Here is a 21,245-nt window from a genome sequence, read left to right as displayed (position 1 = left end):
CTAGCATTGTGCCAAAGCCGTCGTACAAAGACTATGAGCATGGTTTCTTGTGTGTCAATGTTAATGATTCAGTGTGGGTTGAAATTAAGTGAGGAATGGCATCAGCCTACATTGGCTCTGGAGTAACTCTCAGCGTGATTAACAGATCTGGTGAGAACCAAAACACAGAAACTATAAAGTGTAGTTCCCTTCACAGGACTGATACACGTGTCAGTGATTTGAGCCACTGGATTAAGTGTGAGAGCATTTAACCGCTTATTGAAACCAGAGCTTGGTGAAGAGAGATGGGGAGGTATCCCTGTCAGAGAGGGCCTTGTAAGAGGAGAGAGCAATGGCCTCTGCTCTCTGAACTCCTTATGGGATATCATGCATGTGTGATGGATGAGCTGGAAGCCATCCTCCCAGGAGTATGAGTCAGAAGCGGAACAGAGCTTACCTCTTTTATTTATATGGTCTAGGAGCTTACCTTAGCTTGCCGCCCTCACTTGTGTGTGTGTGTGTGTGTGTGTGTGTGTGTGTGTGTGTGTGTGTGTGTGTGTGTGTGTGTGTGTGTGTGTGTGTGTGTGTGTGTGTGTGTGTGTGTGTGTGTGTGTGTGTGTGTGTGTCTGTCTGTCTGTGTGTGTGTGTGTGTGTGTGTGTGTGTGTGTAAGTGTGTGTGTGTGTGTTTGGTGGATTTGAAGACATGCATGAGAAAGCTTGAAATCATTCTGCATTGATCCAGGTTCTGTTTTAGTGAAAAATCATTACATTGCAGAGCTCTGTCAGGAGACTGAGAAGGTCAAACTGTACATTCTCTAAAACTGCCAATAGTAACTCCAGTCTTCTCAAGTGCTTTTTTTCCCTCCCTGTGTCAGTCTGAAGAGAGCATCTTGCTCTGTTTCTGCAGCCTCTCTTTCTCTCTCTTGGCTAATCGGCCCATCATAGCCAAAGCGGCACCATCAGAAGTGTCAAGAGACGTTTTTAGCTGCCATTTCACCAAATCATAATCCACCCAGCCACCTTCTCCCGTCCCCCACTCCACCCTTCCCTTTCAGTGCCCCTGACTCTTCTGAAGGCAGTATCTGCTTTCCCCATCACAGAAAGTACTATTTTTCTAAACCATGGAGGAATCGAGGAGGCGAGGACACGATGTACTAGTGGAATGAACTTTAACTGCCTTAATGGTGTCCATCCATCATATAGGGCCTACGTCATTCGCAGTTGCCCTGGTTGAATGGGTGGTAGACATTTTTATGGCAGTTTCACATTGAATTTGTAATAAATGAAGCCCAAATCTGGCCGGCAGCTCCCTGATCCCTCATCAGTGGTATAAATCACCTTGTGCATAATAGGCTTAGAGATTTATAAAGCTGAGCTGTTTTTGCATTTGTTATCGGTAATAGAGAAGGAGGCCTACTTTGACACGGTGGCATGCCAGTCAGTCATCTCATGAAATATAATTCAATTATCATATTCTTCTGGAAAAATAAACATTAAATGTGTTTTCTTATAACAACACAAACATATGTAGCACACTCAGACACACTTATCCTGTGAAACTGTGTACGTTACTCATGCACATGGACACAGACAAATTTAAAACATATCAATGACCTTTGAACCTCGATTCCCATGACAGGACAGGTACCACATGTGTTACATTACAACTGCATCTATCAAAACAATAGCAAACACCGGGGCATGGATCTTTGATGCAGTCCTTACGATATAATTCAACCATGACATCACTGGACAGTTTGAGGAGAGCAGACACTAACCTATGACCAGTGAAAGAGCACTATCAGAATGCATCAGAATGACATTATTCTACTGAAGAGTTTTGTGTGTTCGTGTTTTGAGAGCTGAAAAAGGCGATGTTACGGGTGAGAGTAGAGTTTGGCGAAGAGGACATGGGGGATCACTTTCTCATTTCCTGCGCATCATTGTGGATCTCAGATGAGGAGTTCATTTCCCTCCCGTGGTCAGTCTCACATGTGACTGCATGTACTCACCTGATCTGTCCCCCTCCCTGTGACCCTTAATTCTCCTTGGATGTTTCAATGGCTGGACTGCAATGTCCAGTGTTTCCCCAAGTACACAGTCGGTGCAATTTATTTGCTTTTCTCTGTGAATGACAGTCAAGAGTCAAAGGTTTGTTTCAATGACAAAGAAATGTGCCAAGAAAACTACCTTCACACCAAGTAGTCACCTTTTAATATTTTATTAGCTTCTATATGTCAACTTGTGGGGACTAAACTTTTAAACTGATTAAATTAATAGTCATTTGTAGCACCATGCGCCCTCATTGAGCAAACCAACTGATGTTTGAGTTTAGGATCTTGCTTATAGATTAAATTAGCAAATAGATTGAGCCTAGTTATTACATTTAATTAACTATAGTGAGACTTTAAACTGTGAACTTTGCCTGTAGTTTGTAGGACTCCATTACTTATTGCATGTGCTATGGAATGGGTTCCAATCATTTTGGAACGGAACAGACATCCATGAGTGAATCACCGATTTGGACAGAGATAGAACCTTCAGTCGTGAATTTTACCAGGCTATCCAGCACCAAGGAAAAATTCCAATCTGTCACTAAATGTGCCAGAGAAAGTGATGGTGGTGGGGAAAAATCCACAGGCCCTGTGGATGCAGTGACTCCTTCGTCCCTCTGATTCTGGACCACATCTTGTGTGCGAATGACAACACAGTCTGGAATGTCAGAGACGCAGACGTCCTCTCCCCTCATTTAGCCACGGCCATGAGAAGGGGCTCATATGCTTAGACAGCTGTTGCAGGGAAACAAGGACAAAAAGAACAGAAGGGACAAAGATGATGAGGGCTTGCGTCCAAATGTTGCGAGCAAAATGAAAGCTGGACAAAGGCACCGTATCTTTGGCACATGGGCGCTGGGCGTTCTTAAAAGGCCAGGGGGGAAGAACTGCTTCTAGTCTCTTCCACACAGTGTTTGTCTTTCTCAAGCTGACATTGATGAGGTGCAGGTTGATGGTTCTCTCGACCACGTCTCGTCTCCCCTTCCCCACGCTGGCCTCCCCTCTCTGCTTTCTCCAGTGCTTTTCTCTCTGCAAGACAATACAGACATACTGACCCTCCCGCATTACAGGGCATTAGATGAAAAGATCTCCAACATCAACAACAACATGAGACACACAGAATAGAACAACAACAACAACAGCAGCCTGTGTGGGAGAGGCAGACGCAGACCTCTGTGGCTTAATTAGTGGAGCCTAGATGAAGGAGGCTGCCGTGTCGTGGGAGATCCAGTCACCATGGCAACTCCTCTCCTCTGTCCGTCCCTGTGTCCCATGGCGACTGAGGCGAGGTTGGGTGAGGGCTTCTTCAGACAGAGGCAGAGGAGCAGGAGATTAGACCCCATCACCCCACCGCTCACCTTACTAATCCTGGGCTGGGGGGATGGGGCATACTGGTGTCATGTCTCCAGGTACATTTTTAGAAGCTGGGTCTCTGAGGCAACAAGAGTCAGTATAGGGTGGGGCCCTGTTTCAGACTGTCTGTTGAGTAACCAGGGCTCAGAGAGGAAACGCTCCACTTGGGACTGACAAGAAAAACACTGACAGCAGAGTTGACAGAGATGTGTGAGTCAGAGTTCACAAAAACACAACTAACATGAATTTGAGCCTGTTCGGGACAGCTTATGAACTCATCAGAAATGTAACGGAGTCTCTGAATCAGAGGTTAATGGTTTCATTAAATGAGGTAGTTGGTGTCACTGTAGTATATAGGTAGCTGAAATGTCAAGTGAGTAGTATAATAGTTATTTAACTACAGTATATTAAAATTAATTTGTGCAAAATATGTCCAAGTGTAACAGCACCAAGTTTTCAGCACAGTCTAGTGAAGTTTTAGACTAGGGTGCCCTCTTGTGGTGACCAGTTGGATGTACAGTCATGAAGAAAGAAAAAACATACAGTATTCATGACGCAAAACCACACAAATGCACCAGGGTTCCCTCTCTATGTCAAATGTAAAATTCCATGACTTTTCCCTGACAAAAAACTGAATTTCCATCACCTACTATATAATGAATGATATTTTATAGCAGCTGTGTAGCATTCAAGAATCTTTTACTGTGACAGTAAATAAACAAAGTTGGGCTAACCACAACTACTCAAGCAAGCAGTAAAGCTAATAAGCTATACACCAATTCTGCATGGACATATATTTGTATTAATATATATTTGGCAAGTCAAGTTTTAAACTGCTACAACAAAATTCCCTGATATTCCATGACTTTGACCCAAAAATGATAAAATTCCCTGACTTTCCAAAATGCCATGATATTCCAGAAATTCCATGACCTGTGATAACCCTGATGCACACATGCAGACACAAACAATTAGATATCACACCTCTTGGGCCAATTCCCTTTTATTTCCTGAGGTTCAAGGCAGGCTTGGCTCCAGTTAATGTGGGTTAGGTTGGCATATGGGAATTTGTGGTTGCTTGGAATTTGAGCAGCGTGGACTTGATATCAGCCCCTGTTTTTGCGCCTTTGTTCACAAAAGGAAAAAAACAGGATGGAGGTGCCATTAATCAGTACGACAGATCATTCTAAAATTGTTGCTTCTAGAAACGGAGTAAGGGTGGGCAAGCCACCACTGGCAAAGTTAACAGATAAAGTTATTTTCATGAAACTGGCCCTAAGCTACTGTTTCACATCTCTTTTACTTTGTCTTTTGCATAGAGCTTATGCATTTATTTTGTTGAGCATGTCTAGTCTACTTATACAACATAGCTTTAATGCATAGCTCTGGGTAGTTACTTGTTGGCTATTGTGTTTGCAATTTATTTACCAACCTTATCTCCTCTGACTTTCCTCTGAATCTCACAATAGCCTGGATGGCGCAACCTTGTAGGCACAGTGGGGAAAAACTCAGAGCAATTCAAATGGTAGTCTGTAGTCTTTCTCTTTTTTTAAAAGAAGCCCCACTCACATGAAACAAAATGTTGCATTACACTCCTTGATATTTTAGATGTTTTAATACTATATAAGGATATGTGCTTTATTAGTATTGCACAATGCAATGTTCACTACACCATACTAATTAAAATGTAAGATAGCAAGTTATATTTAACCAGTTTGATATATTCTGATAATTACTTATAATACCCGACATTCCATAAAAGGTGATTTCTACTCCTTGCTTAGACAGTATGACTCGGAGGATGTATTTGGCAAATATCAACTTCTACCAACACCTCACCCTTTCAAGAACAGATTACCCAAGAAACAAACACATAACACCACAAGCTGCACCGATTTACAAAAACAGCCAAGTATACTTTATTGAAAGAAAACAGGACAAATTTAACTTCACAGGCATTACATTATTTTGGATGACACGGACTCCTACATGGAAAAAGAAGCAGAAGCATATGATTTCATGATTAACCAAACCAACACTTATGACCAAGACTGCCGTCGGTCATAAATCACTTATGACAGGCACATTTTGGCTGAGTAGTCACAGTAGCACAGAAAAAACACCCCTTGACCGACACAGAGGGATCTGGGGAAATCGATCTGTTAAAATGGACTAACAGATAAGTGGCAGATTTTAGTTCAGAAATATTTACTTATAAAGACTAGGACAAAGGGAATAAAATCTTGTGATATGAATTAAGACCAGGCTAAATATTTCCAAGGCAAGGTGGGTGTAAATTGCACTTGAAGGTCAAAAACAGACACCACTGAAAGCCAACCCCCGACCCACTGTAGTTGACCATTTACAGCATTTACCCTTTGGGCTTCTTTGAAAGGCACAACACTGACAGCATTCCACTGAACAAAAAACACAAACTACAAAAAGATTCCTTTGACCACACACAAAAGTGACCTTAACGCCCCAAATAATATTAAAGCAATAATCAACATATATCACCACTTTTTTTAGGATTTTCTTGGTCCATGTTTTGGTACGATAAACAGACAGTTTTTGGTGTTGACGCAGGTACACAAGTTAGGCTAGATATATTAATGTGCATATGAGTTTGGATGACACATCCCCTGCACTTAGGTGACAGCATTGTCATGTGCATTTTTACAGCATACAAAAAAAATGTCTAGGCTAGACAGTCCTGTGCATTTATACAGCATATTTTTAAAAACAAACAAACAAATAAACAGACAATACCAAATACCTGTCTCTAATCCAGTCCTGTGTTTGTATCAATCTTAATAAACATAGAACCAGAACTGGACAAAATATACTGAGTTTATAAATACATTTTCTTTGTTTTCTTTTTTTTGACATTTTCAATTGTTTATTTACACATGTAAACATTCTCTGGACATTTCAGCACCCAAACAGCAGTCAGTGTAACAGATGAGTTTATGACATTAATTTGCAAGTCTACACATTAACACTGAACAACACTCCCTCAGTAACTGGGAAAAAAATAAGTTACTAATTTTGAAAAATGAATAACTGCCACTGACTTTTTTTTAACAAAGGCAGTCATTCTCAGGCATTGTGAGATGTCCAACAAGGTCCATTGATGTTGGTGAGGCTATGACCTAATGAATTCAGTGTACTTTTCACTGCAGGAAACTTCCACTACCTGTCCAGCAGGCGTCACTGTGATAACATTGGGCCATACTGCCTCTGTGTGTGCTGAGCAGGAATGGGTGGGCCACACTGTGAGCTCAAGCAAGTTCCGCCCTGCTCAAATGACAAACACCAGGCCGCAGTACAGGCGCCAGACTCGGTCTCACACGGTTAACAGCTCTGAGACATGACAGCCTGTGCAAGGCTCGTCATTGGCTGGCCTCTGAGGGTTAGCACTGCCTGCCTGCCTGCCTGCTCTAGCTCTCCCTCATAGTTCCTCCACTCTCCACATGCTTGAGCTTGCCTTCAACCCCATGGATTCCCCTAGTCCTCCGTCTTTGGTGCTCCACCAGTGTTTTGGCAAAAAAAAAAAGCAGGGCTAGAAGAAAAATAAATAAACGTCTGACCAAATACAGTAACCATGGGTGAATATTTGTGTGGACTCGGAACACAAGAGGGTCGATGCAAAAGGCAGTAGACAAGAAGGAACACTTGTAGAATCTAGAGAGGATGGAAATTCACTTTCAAATGTGTTTCAGTGCCATCCTTTCCTACATTACTTTGGTCACACATACTGTCACACTAGTGATTGCACAATGAGGCTAGCTGATTCATCAAACATCGGTCAAGACACCATAGGACGCTCAGACCAGCTGGGCTCTAACTGTACAGGCCATCACCACCTTGGAGGAGGAGCGGAATACATACCAGAGGATGGTGAGGGGGTTTGGATAAGAGGGGGTCCCTCCTAATAACAATACTTGGGCCCTACAAAGCCCCTTTTGAGAACGGACACCTTCAAAATCACTGTGGAGGTTCGTAATATTATAGTCATGTTGTCAAAAGCGCAATAATTTATATTTATGTAGCAAAGCTGCCGAAGTGTGCCCCTTTACAACCCTGAGGTCATTAGAATGCCACAGGCGTCGATACAGCAGAAACAAAAACAAAAAAGGATACAAAAAAAAACAAAAAACAAGGCAACCGTTCAAACCTAGATCAATGACAAGTCAACTTGGGGTCATTCAGCCAGCCCCAAATCTTGATCATATCCTGCGGGGTCCTGGGGTGCACCAGCATCAGTGCTTTGTAGACGCACGCGTTCCCCCTGAGCTTTTCCTCAATGTCAAAGGTCCTGAAGCCCTTGTGCTTTTCAGGGGCCAGGCCCAGTTTGCGCAGGCACATGCCCGTGTAGACGTCGTCAATGGGGAAGAGCGCCACCCGCTGGCAGGCCGCGTATATCCTGCGCGCCAGGTCCCCTGAGTACAAGTAGCCTCCGCCACCGGCGTACGGCGGGTACAGGCCCACGAACATGCTCTCCGGGATGAAGTACTTGACCCGCTTGTCGCGGTGCGGCCCGGCGTTGGTGATGACGTCTCCCATGAACAGGTCGCGGGCCTTGTCTGGCGGCAGGCCATTGAGGAAGTCGAGGATACGCGGTGTGTTGACGAAGACATCGTCGTCGCCCTTGAAGACAAAGCGCACGCCGGGGCAGCTGGTGTCCAGCCAGCGCTGGAAGAGCACCTCTTTGACTGTGAGGTTGAAAAAGGTGTCGCGGTAGTCCCACTGGAGGATGTCCCGGTGCTGCTCGCTCTCGTAGCGCAACATGGACGACAGGTCGGGGAAGTGGTCCACCGCCGTGGCGTTGCCCAGCAGGAAGACGGTGGCCACCGTGCGGTTGGCCTGCAGGCCCGCGCGGCCCCACGACTCGCGGATGGCCTGCCGCCGGTCGAAGTGCGGTGCCAGGGACTTGACGGCCAGCAGCAGGTAGGGCCCGTCCTGGCATATGTGTGGCTGGTCCACTACCATGGGGTAGGAGCGACAGCGCATGTACGTCAGGAAGTCCTTAAAGCGCTGCGGCAGCTGGGCGTAGTCCTTCAGCTGGCTGGCCACACGCGGGTCCGGCTCGCACGTCTGCTGGCCCAGCGTATCGTTGAGCCAGTCCGGAAGCTGGTCAAATGGTAGCGTTCCATCAGAGGCCACGCCGATGCCGCCACTGCTGTTGGTTACCACCGGGTTGTGAAGGAGGTCCAGCTTCTGCTGCTCACGGTTCCAGAAGCCGTTGCTGGGTGCCAGTCGGGCCCAGAAGCGCTTGGAGGGCACGTGCACCTTGCTGTCGGCGCCCTTGCCCTGGCCGCCGCTGCGCGACACCTCCAGCACGATGAAGAGGAAGATGTTCACCATCATGATGGTCCCCATCACTTTCACCTTCCGCCGCTGCATCACTCCTGTTCGCCTCTTCACCTGAGCACAAACACAAGACACACACTAATCAGACAAGGGGCCTCTACAGCGACAATTAGCTGGAAAATATGGGAAAACGTGGAAACTAGTCATTCAAAACAAAGTCATTCTACAAATACACATGTCAAAGAGTATTCTATGAATTCATGCTATAAATTTACTCAGACCAACTAGCTGACAACTAATAGTACAGGGGTCACCCAGGAGTCCAGTGGGGTGTACTACGAATCTCGATTAGTGGGTTAGCGAGGTATGTTGCGCTCAAAGCCAGGCTATGCTGTGACACGAAAGTGGATCTGTTTTAGTGTTGCTATATCACCATGGTATCTTATGCTGTCAACCAAACCTGGTCGGGAGGAGGTTATGTGCTAAGTTAGAGCTCAAATCGTGTAATCTACCGCACACTGACCAATCAATTGTCTTAAAAAACAAAGTTCTCTCACGTGTAGGATTCTGTCATATATCTACAGGTGGAGCTCCGCCTCTACTAACATTTTGGATCTCGAATGCGCTTTAATAGTGCTGTGCGTGCAAATATCCCACTATGGACGTGCATACCATACAACAACTGATGACAATTGATTTATTTGATGTTATAGGTTAGACACAAAAAATTACCGCAGTGTAGATTAAGCTATCGCTCATGAATGCGGAAGTAATTGTTTTTAAATAGAGGCGGTCTTGTGCGTCTCCACGTTACACGATTGGCCAAAGTCATCCCAACACCGAGAACGCGCACAGATCTGAGCTGAAAGCCTAGTTTGACAAATATATCACATAACTGCAATCGTAGTATCACTTAACATATACCCCTGAGTCAAGGCTTTGTCAAGCCTCGATATGTCTACATAGCCTAGATATGTCTAACGTGCTTCGTAGTATACCCCACCGGACCACTCTAAACTCAAGTCTAAGCTCATCAGATGAAGATTGCGTCTTCTTTCTCCCTGGCTCTCTCGTTATCCTCCAAAGGTTCTTCTCCCTCTGGCACGACAGTCTGTGCTACAGATTCAGCTCTCCGAGGACTAAAGCCCTTTTCAGGCCCAATCTTAATGCCAAGGGAGCGGCACCGGCCCATGAATGGCAGAAGTGTCCCATCCTAACTGGCTTAACCGCCCTGAATGAAGGAGCTGCTTGACTTTCTAGGAGGAGGCTAATAGATAAAGTGTTTGTGTACTTTAACCACGGCCAAAACAAGAAACTGTGTCTTTGTTCATGGACTTTCTTTCGGGTTTTCAGTTTGTGGAGCAAATTTTGTCAAGTCAAACCTCCTCTTTCTAATAATAATGCTCTTACCCACAGAGGAAACACATAGGCAGACAGTAGCCTAAATCTAGTTAGAGAGAGAGACAGCAAAAGACAAAGAAAGAAAGAAAGAAAGAAAGAAAGAAAGAAAGAAAGAAAGAAAGAAAGAAAGAAAGAAAGAAAGAAAGAAAGAAAGAAAGAAAGAAAGAAAGAAAGAAAGAAAGAAAGAAAGAAAGAAAGAAAGAAAGAAAGAAAGTAAGTAAGTAGTTGGGGGAGGGGGGCACTGACAGTCTCGACTCAAATGAAGGGTGGAGGCATCAAACCAACATACATCCATATCACTAACAAAAATGTAAACAAACAGCCTATAAACTGACCAAAGCAAAACATATGGCCATACCAACTAATCCTACAGCAGGGCAGCTGTTCATGTCCCTAAGTGACTGAATTTTGACGTTATTAATGCTGGTCAAGGCAGGAAGAGGGGTCTCATGCGCTCTCAATTTGTCCGCCCCCATGACACTAATCTTTGTTCATGATGGATCATTACCCTGCAGCAAAGGCATAAAAAAAAAAATGGCCCTTCCTACCCTGCCCCCTACACCGCACAGCTTCACAAATATACAGATGGAAAAACATTGGTCTAATAGAGAAGTTCAGCACACCTAGCCTTAGCCTAACGTGAGACACGTCATAGAATAGTTCAAAAGAACTTGCACTAGCCGAGCAAGATGGAAAGCCACAGAAAAACAAACAAACAACGATGACAGCAAAACTCTATGTTTGGAGCACATGGAGTCTCTAGCGAGCTGACAATGTGAAACCATGGGATTACATCTGTTCCTAAAAGGGAGAAGTATAAATGTCAATTCATGTTTGATCAGTGTGGTACCACGTCATGAGATGAGATCTAGTCCCGCGATAGCAGCATGACCATGAATCTAGCAGCCAAACTGGGAAAGAGGCAATGGTGTTGTTCTTGAGTTGACTTAAAAAACAATGGTGCTACTACGTACAGAACTTCCCACCGATTAACTCGCTTCATTGTAGCTTCTCTAACAAAACAAGAGCAAAGAAAATAAAGACTAAATCATTTGTCCCAAACCCTCCCATATGTCAGCTCAAAAAGGGTTACTACACTGCCAGAAGTCTTTTATAAATAGGGCCAAAGCAACCCCCCCCACCCCCCGTGATGAATGTGTCTTTTGAAAGGAAACAGCAGAAGAACATCCTAGACAATCTGAGAGAACAGAGAAGTCCATTCAGCAGTTGCGCCCTTGTGACTCCCAGGACCTCTGAGACACATGCGCCTCTAGTAAAACAAACCATCTTGACTTCCTTGTACCCTTTTCACTAACACATCCAAAATATTGATAGTTTGATAATATGCACATGCTTAACCTACAAGTCTGATAAAACTATGATTGCAAGTGTCTAAGGAGAGCTGGAATGGACATGAGAGAATCATTTTATCAGTCTCTGGTTTAATACTATCCTTCTTAATAGTGATGTAAGAGTGCTCAATTCCTCTTTTTAACTTCACCTCAGGGACAGCGTGAGGCACATCAATGGAATTATACACAGCAACTTCCTACGCAAACATCCTTCCTCATTTTTCTGTTTCTCGTAAACCATCTGAACATTCTAATTCAGTCATACCTGAACTATTACAGTTTTCCTCTCCCCTCCCCCTTTCAGTCAGATTCACTCACTTTCCCTCAGTAAGATCCTAATCTACCAAAGAACCTTTTCCATCCCTCCCTCCCTACTTCTGAGTCCATGTTCTTTTTTTCCCTACCTGCCCTTCATCTAAACATCCATTTGTTCCGTTTACACTGCCTCCTAGCAACACGGATGCCACAAGTGGATTCCATCTCAGTTTTCAGGAGATGGGGGAGTAGCAACTAACTTGTAAGATATAAGCAGATAAAAGTTGGGTCATCACTGAACTATATCGGTGATGTCAGTAACAGCATAATGGTGTCTCATGTCACAGTTATAAAGTGAGAGAAAGAGGATGAATTAAGAAAAAAAAAAAACATTCTAAAAAAAGTGCATTATCCTGAATGACTAGGCTACATTTCTGGCAACAATAGACTAAAGAGTGAACGTTTAAGAAACCAGACCAAATAGGAGCTAGTTTGCAGATGTGGCAGTTGTACATCGACAGTTAAGCAGTACCTATGTGTAATGTTCTGTGGTTTTTAGACATGTCAAGTGAATGAGGATGAGCGTGCATCTGTAAAAGGTTGTTGAACTAAATCTGAGCACCGAGAGGACCAGACCATGTCAGAGGAACCGTATAAAAACCTGCCAATCTGCTAAATTGGTATGCAAGTATGAATGTGCCTCAAATTTATGAAGATTTAGACATGTCAAGTGAATGAGGATGAGCGTGCATCTGTAAAAGGTTGTTGAACTAAATCTGAGCACCGAGAGGAGCAGACCATGTCAGAGGAACCGCATAAAAACCTGCCATTCTGCAAAATTGGTATGCAAGTATGAATGTGCCTCAAATTTATGAAGATTGGCCATTCAATTGGAGAACGACGGAGTTATGCACTAGCTGCTGAATTAGGACAAGTAGTAGCCTATATGCATACCAGATTTTAGTTTAAACAATCAATGATATCAAAATGTCAGCAGTAGCACCCCCAAAGAAATTTCACAAAATCTGGCATTAGTCGAAGAGTTCCGTTCTGATACAGGGTGATGAACTTGATTGAGTCACAAGACATTGACTAGTGAAGTGCTAAGTTGTTGTACTAAATAATATTTACTAGGTGGCAACACTTCACAAATGATTTGTAATGAGCCTACTAGAGGCAAGCCTGCCATACAAATGAGAGTTTGAGCTAGAACAGAAACTGCATGACTTGGGCATTGCTCTGGCCAACTTTCAGGGCACTAGCACCAAGGGTTCCATACCACACATAGGTCTTTTCCACCGACAGAAAACCGGCTCTGTTCCCATTCACGAACCAACATTTGAACCGGTCAGAGCATTTCGACCAAACAAAACACACTGTTCAGATTACCTATTACTAACTAACTATTACTAACTATTACCCGGCAGCTCTGTGGGGGCTACAATTAGGAGTACGAAGTACAGAATAGGTCATGACACACTACTGTCAAGATGCCCTCCGATGGCATCACTATATTTCAGTTTGTTATGATACTTGAAGAATCGAACCAAAGAAGTATCCATTACACTTCACAATATCTGTATAAAAAAACAAAAAGCAGGAATTATGCATTCGATGTACAAGGTGCATTGAGTTTGTCCATTGTAAATAATTGTCCCTGCTTTTTTTACGGTCATACATTGTCATACATTGATATACGTTGACATACGGTCATAAGTGTCAGGATAAGAAGTCATAGAGCAGTGCAAAACGTTGGTGAAATTGGTGGTGGAATCAGTTTAGACCATTAGTAAAAATACAGACTAGCATATTGTTATCGTAACATGAGCATCTGCCAATATGATTTCAATATTTAGATATTTTGTCCCACCCCTAGCATGTTTCATGTGGATTGGTGAAGTCTCATCACAGACCGAAAAACTAAAAAAAACTTGGACAAAAACATGCAGCAGTCATCATAAAAAAATAAATGCTGCCACCCAGGTAGATGAGTACAGCACATAAAGTGACATTCATCACGTTTTCATGCATCCAATAAATGGCTTTGAATCAGTTTATTGGGAATAAACCGAATATGCGTGGGTCTTGTAAACACCTTATTCTGATGGAAATAAACCGAAAAATGGTTTACTAATAAACCATTTGCACACCATAGCATATGCCTGTTTTAAATGGAATGTTGGGTCATGAAAACACCTTAAACGGAATATGCACCCAGAAGGAAGAGTGCTGTAGGCCTGTGCATGCTCAAATCGCACAGAATGCCTATTTGTAGGCTGCGTCACTGACTTATTCGGAATAATGTCGATTGCTATGTAAACAGGAATATGCTCAAAACGTGACATTCTACTTGCTTATAAACAGGTTAAACGGAATATTGACATAAATGGAATTTGGGCAATAAACTGATTCAATGTAGTGATTGTTCCCTACCCTAGTTCTAAGTGTTTTAAATGAGAGACTGCTGCTTCACCTGGCCACCGGTAATGTTCAGGTGTTCTGCTCCTCCTCTTCCTCCTTTAGATCAGTGAAGTGCTTTGCTCGAGTCTTTACCCCATCCTGAGGCTCTGTGTGAGACAGGAATCGGATGCTGCCGGGCTGGGGGGCCGAAAGAGTTACCTGTGTGTTCGTATGAACAGGTGAGTCTCTGGAGCTGGGGCAGCAGCAACCTGTGGACCAGAACATGTGTCAGTCAACAACACAAACACCTATTGACCAGAACATGTGTCAGTCAACAACACAAACACCTATTGACCAGAACATGGGTGGCACACGGCCATGGTATAAAAGTACACAATGCAAACAGAGGCACACCCACGCACGCGTAAGAACACACACGCCAGCGCACTTATCTCCTTCCGAGCACATTTATACTCTCCCAGGAGACATAGGAAAGCACCAATTAACAACCATCGCTTCCGTCGGCGAGCTCAGCCAGACATGCAAACAGGTCTCCTCTGGCAAAAGAGGGGGAAGGGGGACTGAAAGAAAACGAGAAAGAAAAAGCCTGCCGAACTGGGCCTTCTCCGTTTACTTCACACTGACCCCGCCTAGACACCTGGAACAGACCAGGAGGAAGAGAGAATAAGAAAGGCAAGAGGGGGAAAAAAAATACACAAAGGGGACAGAGTACACTCTGTTGCCGTGGAGTTCGGCCATCTTGGTTAAAACAAACAGAGGAAAAGCTGAGCAGCGTCTGCTGTCGGGGGGAGCTCAGCACGGGGTAGCAACCCGACTCCCGGCCATTAGTACAGTATCTAGGCTATAGCAGGCAACGTGGCCGAACCTGCAGTTACTCCACTGAGCAGGTTAGAGCAGGGCCCGTAAAGAGCCCTCTGTCCACTCCACCCAGACCACAAGGGATGCCGTTTTCACAACACAACACACATGATAAACTCGTCTCTCTAACCATCTCCTATCTAGTCCTCTGTTAGTCAGTATTGCTCTTAACAATGCCTGTCTATCTGTCTCTCTTAACAATGCCTGTCTATCTTAACAATGCCTGTCTATCTGTCTCTCTTAGCTATGCCTGTCTATCTGTCTCTCTCACTCGTCCCTAAGACTGAGTTTTTTTTAGACTGTGTCCTGACTAAGCTTAGGCTATTAGTTCAGAATGAATTCAACAGCTGAAAAAGTACTACACATTTTTTTATGCCATCATACTGTTGACTCATGTAGATCATCCTTTTTTCTTGTCTATTCAAAAAAAAAAGGAAACCAGTAACATGTGCTTGGAAATTGACAGATTTTTACTGAAATTGGTATTTTACCAAAGAAAAAAAATGTCTGATGGGATAATTAATAATCTCAAAGCATAAATGGTAATCAAGTGACTTGTTTGTTTGTTTCTCTCTCTCTCTCTCTAAAAACACAAATTAAAGCCTATGTTTCTCAAAAAAGACAAGTGATTATCTCCTTAAACATGTTTAACTGTAATCAATCCTATTGTCAAAGGTCAACATGGAAAATGACACCATCTTTTCCAGAAGATTCTTGGACCATAACAGCTCTGTGTGCCCCGGTCTCACGTTTAATATTGTGTGTGCTGTGCAGGTCTTCCAAAACCTTGACTACTATCTGGCCTCTGTTAATTATTAAGCCACTGGCTTTTCTGTGCAAACATCAAAAAGGCAGAAATATCTTTTCAAAATGGAGAGGTGACAAATCTGTCCACTCTGTCACAGAGTGAAGCGGACTGTTTTGAAACACTCTGGCTTAATTATTACACACAAACAATTGACAGAAACCCAGAGACAATGCGGTGTTTTTTGCAGTGTGGGCTTGTATGTGTGGTTTGGCCACAGACAAATGACTCATACAAGTCCCTGCAGTCTCAGAAAACACCCGCCAAAATGTCCCTTTGAAAACAAGGGGAAGAAAAACAATTTAGTGGACAATAGCTTTCTAGACCATCACAAAGACAGCCTTTCCACACACACTCACAGAGACAGACATGCACAGTCCAGCCGCTGGCAATAAACAGAGAAGCCACATGCGTGCTGGTGTGGGCATCATGCTCGGTGATGACAGGCTCTGGCACAACAGGAATATGGTGACACAAGGCGGCCTGTGCTGCAAATCAACCGCCAGAAGAAGCTCTGAGAGAAGGGGGAAGCTGCCCTTCCCTGCACTGTCAAGCTGATATAGGCTGCAGTTGAGGGTGATGAGAGCAAAGAGGAAGAGGGGGGAAATGGATAATAATGGACCAGGAGAGAGAGGAGGTGTGGTTTTATATTCCTGCTTCCCTACGAGGACCTTTTTCCAATTTTGCCAGCGAGTGGAGAGGCATTGCTGCCTGGCTACTGGCACTTGCCATGGTTTTCTTTGGTTATGCCCATACATAAAAACAAAGTACGCACTGACATAACATGGGAAGCCCTCACCTTGTCTAGGCCTTGGGAGTTTTATAGGGAATCCCTACAGATAAGGGCAGACTACAGAGAGGAAAGGGAAGGAGAAAGGAAGCAGGAATAAGAACAGGGGGAGAAAAATTAAGGGGCAGGGTGACGGAGGTGGGAACTATGAGAAAGAGAAACAGAAAGAAAAAGAACACCAAGGGTCCTAAAAAAAGGCAGTCACCACACTCGCATGTTAGTGCTTCTGTCAGATTATTGCAGATAACAGGAAAATCACAAGATACCAGTCATCACAAAAAGGGTTAGGGTTAAAAAAAAAACAAGAAAAAAAAAAACTCAGGAAGACCAGTCAGGAGGATAGTCAGAACTTCCTCATACCAGAAATAAAGCAAAGATGTGAAGTATTAGCCAGTGAACACCTTTTAACTCTTGGGGATTCTGAGAGAGATGGGAAATAAATCAGAACTAAATGGAGTGGAGGTTACTTGAATGAGATGACTGATTGATTGACTGAGGACTTAGGCACCTCTGTGTGTGTGCTTTACTGAGTCAGCCATGTTCCATGCTGATACAGAGAAGCATGTGACAGGTAGGCCTAGACAATCTCAAGAATGTCAGAGGACAAGCTACGGTCTGAAAAAATAAGAATGCACAGTCTGATGCAGAAGAATGTCTGTATGATCAAACACTTAGGCTAGCTTATGCACTTGCATTGCACAATCACCCCCCAATGACCGCTAGTTCAACTGGGAGCCCGAAAACTAAAGAAAGGGACATTTTTTTTCCTCTGGTATGAGGCCAAGGCTCAACCATAACAACGTGAGCATCAAACAGCAGGCTGCGGCCAAAGCTCACGACCAGAGCACTCACCAGAGCAGCAGGAAAGCCTTCTGAACAATCACACAGGAAATGTTTACCTCCACTTATTTTCTACAGTGTGCATTCTGGTGGGTGTGGCCTCAACATTTAAACTAGACCTTTACTTATTGATTGAGCCCACGCAAGGAGTGACAGATGGGAGCAAACCAGACTCACAAATAAAAGTTGTAGAGGAGGAGAGGGCAAAGGGAATATAGGCTGCTACACCAGCGGATTTTTTAGGGAACAGGCGAGTTACTGAAAACCATAGACACTCCTTGTTGATTCTGCCTCTCAGACCTGCTGCAACACCTTTATCCTCTGATTTGTTTTCTATTAGGCTACTTTACAATAGTAAAGTATTATAATTCGTTTTGGACAAAAGGGTCTGCCAAATCCCATAACCATAAAAAAAAAAATCATATAAGCACTACAGCGGAAATTCAGAAGAGGAGGTAAGGGCATGTAATGAGGGCCTTCTTCCTTTTCCTTCCCAGCCACACAGACATGTAAAGAATGGACCAGGAACGTTTCTTTTGACCCCATGCTGGAGTGAGTTATTCCAAACAGCTGAGATATGCCGTTTTAATAAGCATCTGCCCGCTTACCCAGCTATGGGCAGAGCTTCACATACGTTTCAGTCACGCATACCAGAAAGGTGACCCTCACACAGGGCAAACATTCTGCGCCCAAGTGGCACAGACAGTGTAGCACAACCCTGGGAAAAACGCATAAGGGTGATGCTGGCAGCTGTCCACCTTTCAGAGAACCAGGCAGATTCAGTGGGGACCTCATATCCTCCTACACATCACCCCCTCTGACAATGCCCAAGGGAGGAGAGCAAACATCAGTAGGCAGAGTTAAAGACACTATTGCAGAGAGATGAACTCCCATCTCCCTGCCACATATATAGAGCAATGCCACTGCAGTTCCCAGGACTTCATAAAAAAAGTCATTATGATCGACATAGATAATATAGGCAATATACTGTATTTCCATTGTTTTTGACGAGGAGGGTTATTTTCAGTGGCGGTGATTATTTCCTGTCTTGGCGGCTTTCACTGATTTGCTAGCTATCCAATGTGACAACTATGATCGGAGACATCCTTGGTACATCGGGCGGTTGCTGCAAGTTAGGCTACATTAGCTTCTACATCCATATCACATATATAAATTATTTTTAAAAACAGTTTGTGGGACATGTGTTCATGTAATTTCAATGAACTTAGACGAGTTAACATTATGATACCTCTGATTCCCTTGAAGTTACCTACGTACATAAAAAAGAAAACAGTAACGTCAGCCTATGCCGCCAATAAGCGAGTTTATTATCGAATTCCAGAATAGGTAGTTCTAGAATCTAGATGTTAGATTCTAGAAGACATCTTCAATTAAAGTGAATTACGATGGCTTCACATTAACTCCGCTATTTGAGGAAGAGTAACTATCGATAGTAAGTTAACGTTAATCTTTAACATTAACTAACGATGTCATGACCTTAACAGTCCTTTTGGCAAAAGTTAACAAACTATTATTAGTGTTACGTTGACGTAGGCTACCTAACTTAATGTTAACGTTAGCGTTAAACTGACTTTTCGGCCAACTTGTTAAACTATAGTTTTTTTCAAATAAGTGTGAGTTAGCAAGTTTGGCTAACCAATTCAATTCTAATTGATATTGCATTTTATATCGTTAACGTTAACTTAGTTAGTAAATACAGATTTTAAAGCTACTAAATTGCCTTAGATTTCGCCTATGAACACGGGTAACGACAACAGCCATGTAACGTTTCAGCTAGGATAGCTTGCTAACGCTGGGTGGTCAAATCAAATTAGCTAACACCCACAGTAACGTTAACATTTCCGCACGGGAGAAAGTAACTTGATAAACCGACTGTACTTCCACAGGTGTGTTACATACCGCAAAAAACTGTGAAGCTTAGTCAAACTAGCTAATACGATTAAATGGTGTGCTAGCTTGTTGAGAAATAAAATATATTGATGTTACTTCCCCTACTTCAACAATTGATTTCGGATAATCTTGCTTATTTTGCACTGGGGAACCACCAAACTCACGAAGGACTAACATTACCAAACTAAGATTTTCCTTGTCATAGAGCAGCTAGCCGACAAGCGTTGAACTTATTCAACCATCGTCATTTGTAAACAGATACATGTGTGATCACTCGCTTTGTTAACAGAGTGTAACAAAATCGGACTGTACCTCCAGCGAATCACAGAAACATCCAATACGTTGCCAGCTGCTGCGTCCAGGGCCAACTCCTGACGGCAGAAAGTATTCTTTGGTAATGCTAAGCTAAGACTCACTGAACGTTTCGGGAAAGAAAGAAACACACGTATTTCCTGGGTCATTACTTTACTGCCTGGCTTCTGCTCCATGGGTGTGACTTGACTCTCCATCCATACTACCTCCATGGGTGGAGTGGAGTGACGCGCGGCTTAAATGCCTCTCTTCGAAGGCAATGCGATTTCAAAATTAAGTTGATGTGAAACATTAGATTAGTACTGGTATCTAGTAGATATATGATAATGCTTGTTAGAATATTAGCCTACTAGATTTAAAAACGTATATTGTTCTATTGGCTAGCCTAGCCCTACTAATAGTTAAGGGAAGGAGATGATAACTGTGGGTAGACTTATGCACAGGTTATCCTACTATAAAATCAGTAGGTCTATCCATACATCTACGGCCTAATTCCAAAATAAGCCTACATTGACGTAGACTATAGCCTACTATAATAGGCTACACAATAGAAAATATTCTACATGTCATGTTGTCGAGACATTTCAATTCTGTTTATCAGCAAAAGGTAGGTCCTATTTATTTTAGTAACCTACTCATGACTCATTGATCCTGGATTTGCAAAATTGTAGCCAGTGTTCACCCAGCTAGGCCTAGGCCCTATGTGTTTTCAAATGCCTGTTTATGTGCTGTTGAGAAACAAAAGGTAGGTCCTATTTATTTTAGTAACCTACTCATGACTCATTGATCCTGGATTTGCAAAATTGTAGCCAGTGTTCACCCAGCTAGGCCTAGGCCAGGGGTCGGCAAATAGTGGCCCGCGGGCCAATTTTGGCCCGCCATTGATTCTATCTGGCCCGCGAGATGACGTTAATTTGCTGTTGAATGAATTTTTTTTTTAACCCCATGTTTTTAAAAAGAAAAAAAGGCCTACAGCAATCCCATCAATTTCAAAACATTTATTGAGGTATAGATGATAGTCCTACTAAAGTGACAAAACAGGTGGAACATCCTTGCAGTTATCCATGACGCACAGGTCGGAACGGTATTGGCACGCGAGTGCGCGTAATCTTGTGCAAAAAAAAAACAACAGTGTCCTGTCTCCCTCTTCCAGTGGGCAAGGTCAAAAATAGCCTATGTTTCGTTAAATTAATAGGCTTGGCATTAAGAAATGCAGGCAGGCTCAACACATACCTCTGCTTCCATTCTTCTTTGTAGGTCCTGCATTCTGAATCAATTTTTCTTTTCAAGGCTTTTGACAACGACATTTTGCATCGATAACTAGCATATAGCAATGTTCAGCTAATCATTTACACGTCATCCAAAAGAATAATATTTGTAGCCTACACATTAGTTACGGCAAGTTGCTAGGCAAGTCGCCTGTTTCATGAGAGACGACAGGAGATGCAGCAGGCGGCATAAAAACAGCGCACATAAGCAAATAAACTGTGTTTTCAAATGCCTGTTTATGTGCTGTTGAGAAAGCCTATGAGGCCAGAAAATTATAGCCTATACTAGTAGCCTATCTGAGTGTGTAAAAAGAAAGGCTTATGGTTTAGTCT

General features: G+C 43.3%; 1 protein-coding gene across 1 annotated transcript; it reads right to left on the bottom strand.

Annotated features, from left to right (window-relative positions):
• Positions 1 to 5,281: 5,281 nt before the first annotated feature.
• Positions 5,282 to 19,828, bottom strand: b3gnt2b (UDP-GlcNAc:betaGal beta-1,3-N-acetylglucosaminyltransferase 2b). Its single transcript, XM_076285955.1, has 3 exons — positions 19,645 to 19,828; positions 14,181 to 14,376; positions 5,282 to 8,813 (listed from the first exon to the last, which is right to left on the bottom strand). The coding sequence occupies exon 3, from the start codon at positions 8,790 to 8,792 to the stop codon at positions 7,569 to 7,571; it is 1,224 nt and encodes a 407-aa protein (XP_076142070.1). The 5' UTR covers positions 8,793 to 8,813; positions 14,181 to 14,376; positions 19,645 to 19,828; the 3' UTR covers positions 5,282 to 7,568.
• Positions 19,829 to 21,245: the final 1,417 nt, after the last annotated feature.

This window comes from Alosa pseudoharengus, unplaced genomic scaffold (assembly GCF_046254945.1).
Source record: "Alosa pseudoharengus isolate Yale_2024_CS ecotype anadromous, Long Island Sound unplaced genomic scaffold, YU_APseudo_1.1 YU_APseudo_1.1_scf_15, whole genome shotgun sequence".
NCBI lineage: Eukaryota > Metazoa > Chordata > Actinopteri > Clupeiformes > Clupeidae > Alosa > Alosa pseudoharengus.
Note: the sequence above shows the minus strand (reverse complement) of the source record. Positions and strands in the feature narration are given on the sequence as shown.

What these genes read in the sequence shown, in the direction of transcription:
- b3gnt2b (XM_076285955.1), bottom strand. Translation starts at nt 8,792, where the DNA reads ATGCAGCGGCGGAAGGTGAAAGTGATGGGGACCATCATGATGGTGAAC.